Here is a 7544-nt window from a genome sequence, read left to right as displayed (position 1 = left end):
TCACACTCAGCCCCTTTCCCTGCTTATAGATTGGGTGTCAAGGACACCAAGTTCTTTCTCTGGCCACCTGGCTGGCCTCACTTCCTATATTATGGCTCCTCCCAGCCCTAATTTTCCTTTGGAAACCAAGTTAACTTCACCCCAGGGTTGCAATGAGATAATGGAGAAACAAAAGGGCCCTTTCATGTATTTTTAGTAGGGTGAGAGGCTGGGGTTGGGACAGTGCAAAGCTCACAATTCCTTCTTGGTGCTGAAAAGAGTAAGGCAGGCACTTAAGTGGTGTCCAGAGATCAAAGGAGCAAGCACTTTTATCTCAGACTGGCTGATTCAACCAAATCTGTCACATCTAGATCCTAAGCTTCCTATCAGCATCCTACAATGTGTTTTAATGGTAGAAAAATCATAGGTTCTGCAAGACAGGCCTTTTGGATCCAGATTGGGATCCAAGTTAGATAAGGTTCAGGACTGTGAGATCATGAGTGAAAAGTAACTCGAGGACATAAATGCTCATCTTCCCCAGAGACCTTTTTTGCTGAAGGGACAGGCAGTTGAGGATTACTATCAGCAGAGGATGCAGACTCTCAAGGTTACCGAAGTGTATTTTCTGGGCCTTGGAGGTCCAAATATTGCTGGAGAATCTGATGTTATCTGTAAACAGGGCTGACACTTCCTGTTCAATCAAAAGGATGTATTAGCAATCTTTTCCAGTATAGAGGCTTGGCTCCTTTGCCTCTACTTCCTGCCCTAGGCCGGGTCCTCTGCAATGCCTAGCACCTGCCTCTGAAAGACTAAAAACTTGGCCAAGATGGTCAGACTCATACTCAGGAAGTCCTTTGGTTCTACTTCCTTTTTAAAAACCAATTCCTCAAAATACCCTTACTTCATGGGTGATGAAAGCTTCCTGTAAAGTGGCCTGAAAATAACACCAGCCACTCCCAAAAGAAACATTCAGGCACCTAATGACTACTGAGAGGAAATCCACACCACTCCCATGAGGTGCTTGGAGGAAGAGCTCAGCTCCACTGTATCCCCACCCAGGAACTGGCTCAGGGGCTGGCATTTGCTCTCACCCCAAACCCATCCTCCCTCCTGTTGGACTACATCTCCCCACGGACAACAAAACACAACACAGGGCAAGGGCCATAAGAGTAAAGTTAAACTTTACTTTACAGTAATTTTTTTCTATATACAAAGAATTACAGTACATGTTTATGGGAACTCCTAGCACAGGGCTCCCCTCTTTTCCACTAGGAGTTTCACTTACAGCTGACAATCTATGGGGTGAGGAGCAAAAAAAAGGTGATGGACCTTAGCTGATCTCCTGATGCCCCTTTTTTAAAAATATAAAGCTAGATCTCTATTGTCAGCTTGTTTCTTTGCCAAGACTTAGAAATCTCTCCCATGAGCTCCTGCGTGCTGCACTCACCCATCTCTACACACTCTCACCTATATGCACACACAGGCAGCACCCACCTCAGACCTGCGGACTGACTACCTGTTCTCTGCCTTTCCTGTGGATGTCTGAAGCACCAAAATCATTCATTTCTGCTCCTACTCCCTGGGTTCACCTCCTGTCCACAAAGCTTTTCTTGACTTCCAGAGTGTTACCCCAGAAGCCCCTTAATGGCCTGATGTTTGGAAAACCATGGGAAAAACAGGATCACTTAAGAATTTAATGTGCTGTTTTTTGCTTATGTTGGTAGGAAATATTTCTTCCTAGGCTGTGGATTTCTGATTAAACTTTCCACTTCCCTAAGAAATACTACCCTTAATCTTCATAAGCAATAGAGGTGTTCCCACAGGAGTAGGAAAGGTAGAGAGGGGCGGAAGGTAACCGAGGGAAACCTTGCACCTGGAGCTCTTTCCCACCCTGTTCCAGGCAGTGTGGACGGAAGCTATGGACAAGGTGACACCAGCCCTGAGAAACTCAATGGCAACCCTTGGACACAGCAACTCTTCCACCTCTAGACCACTCCAGGGTCGGTAGTCTTCACTGAGGCTCTGCCCTCTCCTTCTCTTAACAGAGCCTCAAAAGACACTGTTCTACATAAAATCTTGCCCCCCCCCCCGAACCTAGATTTCTCAAGTCACCAGTCTCAACCCTTGGCAGTGCTTATTATACCAGGAAATTAGCACCGTTACATTTTTTTTGTGTGTACAAAGCAATTACATATTCTTATTTCAATTTATACTACAGCAACCTCTGGCCCTAGGAAGCTCAGCTGAGAGCTAACTGGCCACAGCCAATGAAAGTCCCATGCAGTGGCTACCTAGCTCTAAATGATCTGGAATGTCTAACACAAGGAACAGCCCAATCATTATTTAGTAGGAAAGGGGCTTGTGGCAGCTCCTGTCCTGCCACAATCTCAAAGAGGTTACAGCACTGGGCCACTCTGACCTCCTGGTCAGATGATGATAATATTACCCCCCCCCCCCCAAAGACTTATGAGAAAACACACTTTATAGGAGATGAGGTCAAAATCCACCCACATTTCGTGCTCTCCTAATTCCTCTCCACAGGGGAAGCTGCCCAGACCAGACTTCCTGCCACTGTGTTCTCACAAGGCAATCTGGGAGTCCAGCTCCAGTGAGTAGATGCTGCCAAACCTGCAAAAGAATCACTGATGCACTTCGTGCCAAGACTGTGGTGTGGCGTAGAGGATAGAAATAGTTATTTTCATCAATGCCAAAGATGTAGATTTGGTAATTGTTCAGAAGAGCATCAACACAGTGATTTAAATCACCTCAAACTCAGTAACTTCAGACATTTAAAAATTTGGATGCTTTGTAGCAGTGACAAATGTTTTACTATGAGAATGGGTTGGCTTCAGTAGGAGAAGCAAATGAGGCTTTGAATTTAAGTTTCCGTAATTTTTTTTTCTGACTTAACGGGGCTAGGAGAGGTACCTGTTCTCTAGCTAGCTGTGGAAGTTATGGATTCCCCCTGGGAAAGGCTTCCTGGGGAGCCCACTTATAGGCAGACTTGTGAGATCCCAATTTCCAAGCACTTGGCCAAATACCAAAAATACCATCCCACAAAAAGATCAGGAATTTTTAAGATAAAAGATTACCTTTTAACTGCCAATTCTCATACCCTGGAGAAAAGTTCTCAGTACAAGCTTCAGGAATGTCCCCAAGGGCTAGCTGGCAAGGCCACACCCTCCCCACCATCATGCAAGTCTCACTTCTCAACAGTTCTGATTCTCGTTCTAATTTACAGAGACTGTTTTCATGATGTTAAGATGTTAACAATCTAGATTAAGAAGATACCGTCATTAGTGAGCCTTATAGATGAATTTCTAGTTTCCACTCAACCTGACAGTCTTTCAATGGCCCTCAAGAAAGCCTGGCACTTCATTTAGATAAAGAACTGCCTCTTACTCCTACCCCCAGCATAGCTCTGAATTGTTCTCCCAGCAAGGTCTGGAAGGAAGTTTACAGGGAGTGGTGGAAAATGGAAAGGACCAAAACAAAACCACAAAGTGGCACACCTTTCCCTCACTGCCTCCAGTCCTGTGAGACATCTCTAGAGTGGCTGTCAAGTCAGTTAGCTTCCAAAGCCTACTTCAGAGAAGCTACTTCAGGATCAAACTTCTCCACTTAACAAAGTTTACATAGCCTGCACAACCCCCACCACAAAAAAAATTCACAGTTTATTTCATGAAACAAGGAACTACTGTAATTTAACACACAACCTAGTGAAAGGAGATTCTGACAGTGCAGTGTGGATACTTTTTCTGATCACAACTAGATGATAGAGAAAAGGGCACAGGACTGGCACCAAGCAAACCCTACTCATACAACCTAAGAGATTAGGGAAAAAGACCTACTATTGGCAGTTATATACTTATTATTCTCACACATGATAAATACTTAATATAATGAACTCTAACATTCTGGGTGGATTTCTTTAAAAATATCTTTTCCATGGTTTAATTTTTTTAAAAAATAAGATGCTGTGTTTTCTCTTCCTTTTGAACAAAGAGCTTTTCATCTCTGATGATGTGGGAAGAGAAACAGGACAAAAGGGGTGAACTAGGCAGGTGGAATTTACAGAGAAGATTCCGAGGGTTAAGTGAGATGCAAGGCCCCTAACCTCGGGGCAGCCCTGCCCAGCCTTGTGCCTCTGCCTGAGTTCAAGTGTCTCAACCCCAGAGACTGACTTTGGGAAATAAAAGCAAATTCTTTTTTGAATCTTTATATAAAGCGCAAATGCTTCTATAACGACTATTGTTCTCTCCTTAAGAGTGATCGGAGTAACCTCAATAGGAACTTAGGAAGAAACTGGGACAAAATACAGAATCCTATTGAGGGTATAGAAGCCATAACTGACACAGAAGGGCCAGGAGACATTTGAGCCAAATGGCCTGGTTGGCTAAAGCTGCTGGCGAAGTTGGCAAAGCAAGGAGGTAAACACATTTGGTCTAAGGACAAAAGAGGCATGAGTGAATGTGAAGGAACTGGCCAAACAGCACTTCCTGTTGGCAGTCAGTGAGCTTGGGTGAATGGTAGGGCAGGGTAGCACCAACAGATTTCCCAGCCCTTGAGCCCCAGCTCTGGGCAGCAGTAACAGATAATCAGCAGTTATGAGTCAACTCTCAGACTGGGGATTTCTCTAAATACATCTTGCCAGTCATAAAGGAAGGATTACGGTTGCCTTTGAACTGAGTCGGCAGGCAGCTCTCAACACAGAGCACAATTCTCAGGGACAGGGTGGTAGAATCCACTAGTGAAGAAGACTCCCTCCATTGGGGAAGAGAGCAAAAGATCAGAAGAGAAGTAATTTTCCATCAGGATCTGGCATCCTCCCTGAGCTGGTGGTGGATCTAGCCCAGAACTTGCCAGAGGTTCCTTAGGTCAACGGCCCGAGACTCTAAAATCTGTAAGCACCTGAGTATTTAGGGGACAGGCATGGGAGGATTGATGCAAAAGGAAGAAAATAGGTAAAAAAGAAAGGTTAGCTTGCCAATTGCCTTCTTACACTGTGGGAAAGCTACGTCCTTGTAGAGCCCAGCCCAACCAGCTGTTTTGCCAAATCTAGATCTTCACTCTGCACACCCGGACAGAAGCAGCAGTGGCTGCCCAGTCAACAGTGCCACTTGGCTTCTGCACAGCCCCTCCTGCCAATAGACATCTGCACGAGCGTACATGCATGCACACACACATGCACATCTGACCAGAAGAACCTTACTCAACACAACCATATCTGGGGCCACAAAGGACACTACAAAATGTGTCTGGAAGCCCCAGGGCCCCTCAGAAGTTCATGTTATTTCCTGGTCAAAGATTCTTGAAAACAACCTGGAAACCACGCAGGCATGTTAGGCTCACAGGGATCAGGTCTTATTTATCTCTGTATCTCCTATCAGTGACTAGCACCTGGCCTAGCACATGTGAATGTTCAAGAAATCACGACTGAATTGATTGGATATCAGTTCCTCCCCAGGGTTCATCAAGTACCCTCAGTGGGGCTCTGCAGGACTAGAGAAATAACATTGACAGCCCCTCTTCCTTCCAACCTGCCCAGTGGAATTGAATCCCATGCTTGACTCCAGAGTGGACTTTTTATTTCAAGTTGACCATGTTTAAAAGTTGAGGGAAAGAGACGTAAGTCTGTCTCCTTGGCTGAGGCCCACTTGGACTTCCATACATGGTTCACACAACCACAAGACCCCACTGGCTATTGTCACAAGAGTTCTGAGTGTTGGAATATAAAGAATAACAGTGGAAAAGTGTGGGGGTCAGTTTTTTAAGGGGGGGATACCCCCCCCCAGAACCCTGGGGATAGCTGGTCTGGTCATGTGACCTTTACTGGTATTATTTCTGTTCTGACTCTGCATACTTGTGACTAGGAGGAGCCTGGTGAAGAGCTGGAAATGTATTTTGCTCTGGTTTATGGTCTTGCCCTCTTCCAAGAGACCAGCAAGTCTGTGCTAATGTCTGCGTGCTCCCAGAGGACCAGCAAGACTGTGCCAATGTCTGTCCAGCCACCATGGGCCAGAGCCCTGGCCCTGGTGAGGTCTTTCCCAGGGCCCAGGGACTCGGCTCTGTGGTTGTTAACTTCTTCTCGTCAGTGGAGAGGGAAGATGGGGCTTTCCCAAGAGGCCTGAAGGACTGCCCACTCTTGGCACCAAGTCCAGGTAGTTGCTGGCCTCCAGTGATCTGCTTCACCTGCTTCACCAGGCCCAATGCCTGGCTGGGAGTTCCCGGGATCTGCTCAGCCCCTGCAGGTGCTCTTCCTAAGGCCTGAGTTGCTGGCTCATATAAAAAAGCCTTGGCAGGGGACTGAGAAAGAAGTCTGGCATGGGTGAGTGATTTAACAGCTTGCCAGGAGTGCTCCAGGGGGACCACGGCTTTTCCAGAAGGCTGAAGGACAGGATCTGACACACTGCCTCTCTCAACAGCTCGTGGCATCTGCCCCAGACCTTTGCTGGCAGGCCACGAGCTGGACTCCAACACTGGCATCTTCTCATCAGCTTGTGTTGCGACCTCGTGAGGAGAAGCTGCCCGGTCCTTCTGGCGAGAAGTTAAGTCTATGAGATCCATCACCAAAGCAGCTCTATTTTTTGACTGGGTATTCTGGTCCACGGGCCTCAGTGCTTTTTCTTTAGCTACCAGGGTCTGGACCACAGCTGACAACACTTTTTCAGGAGGTGGGTATCTCTGGGACAAAGATGTATGGGATTTGTCTGGAGACCTGTCTGGAGTCTGGGTTTTGGGGCTGCTAGTGACTAGCAGTCTGTCTGGTGGTGGAAGCCTCAGGACAGGAGGGACTGGGGTTTTCTCCAGGGACTGGGGCCTTGGGCTGGCAGCACCTATGGATTTATCCAGCCGTGGGTCAGCTGTCCCCAGAGGTCTTTCCAGTGGTTGATACCTGACTAAGGGTGAGGAGCTTGGGCTGGTCACTGGAGAGGATTTGTCAGATAGTTGGGGTCTTGGTCCTGCCACTGCAGCTGGCCTATCCAATAACTTCTGGCTGGATAGTAAGGATTGGGGCTTGGTCCCTGGCCCAGCAAGGGCCCTGACCCTATCTGCAGGCTGAGGCCTAGAGTCAGTTCTGTCAGGTCTTTCAGGCAGTGGTGTCCTCTGACAAGTCCCTGCCAGCGCTTTTTTGGACAGCGTCAATGTCTGGTTGGTTTCAGCAGGCGGCTTGTCCGACATCTTGGGCCCCTGAGCAGCTACTCCTGATGATTGTTCTGCCAGATGAGTGCTTGGGCCTGGAGGCAGTGGCACTGAGGGAGGCACATACTCACGTATCTCCCCAGGTTCCAGAGGGTTAGGCCCACAGGGGTCATGCTCAGTACAAGACAGACGCCCATCCAGTTTGGAGATGAAGAGCATCCCTTCCCGATGCTGCTTGCAAAAGGAGCTGGGACACATTTCACAGAAGGAGGCTGCTTCCTTCCCACAGATGTCACACTGATGCCAAGGACACTCCCATTTCCCTGAAAACACAGACGTGAAACAAGAGCTTAAAAAAACAAGACATACACATGAGATGAGCCATGGCTCCGGAACCAGGTCAAAGGAGTGATTTCAAACTG

At 47.3% G+C, this 7544-nt stretch overlaps 1 protein-coding gene across 7 annotated transcripts in view; it reads right to left on the bottom strand.

Moving 5' to 3' along the window:
- Positions 1–1143: 1143 nt before the first annotated feature.
- NSD1 (nuclear receptor binding SET domain protein 1) overlaps positions 1144–7544 on the bottom strand; it is a 183736-nt gene continuing 177335 nt past the window's right edge. For all 7 annotated transcript variants that reach the window (XM_066272298.1, XM_066272301.1, XM_066272296.1 and 4 more), the window contains one exon: positions 1144–7445. In XM_066272298.1, the coding sequence (XP_066128395.1) occupies positions 5818–7445 (1628 nt within the window). In that variant the 3' untranslated portion in view covers positions 1144–5817. The remainder of the gene's footprint in view (positions 7446–7544) is intronic.

Source organism: Saccopteryx bilineata, chromosome 4, assembly GCF_036850765.1.
Source record: "Saccopteryx bilineata isolate mSacBil1 chromosome 4, mSacBil1_pri_phased_curated, whole genome shotgun sequence".
NCBI classification, from domain to species: domain Eukaryota; kingdom Metazoa; phylum Chordata; class Mammalia; order Chiroptera; family Emballonuridae; genus Saccopteryx; species Saccopteryx bilineata.
This window is presented reverse-complemented; position numbering and strand designations above follow the sequence as displayed.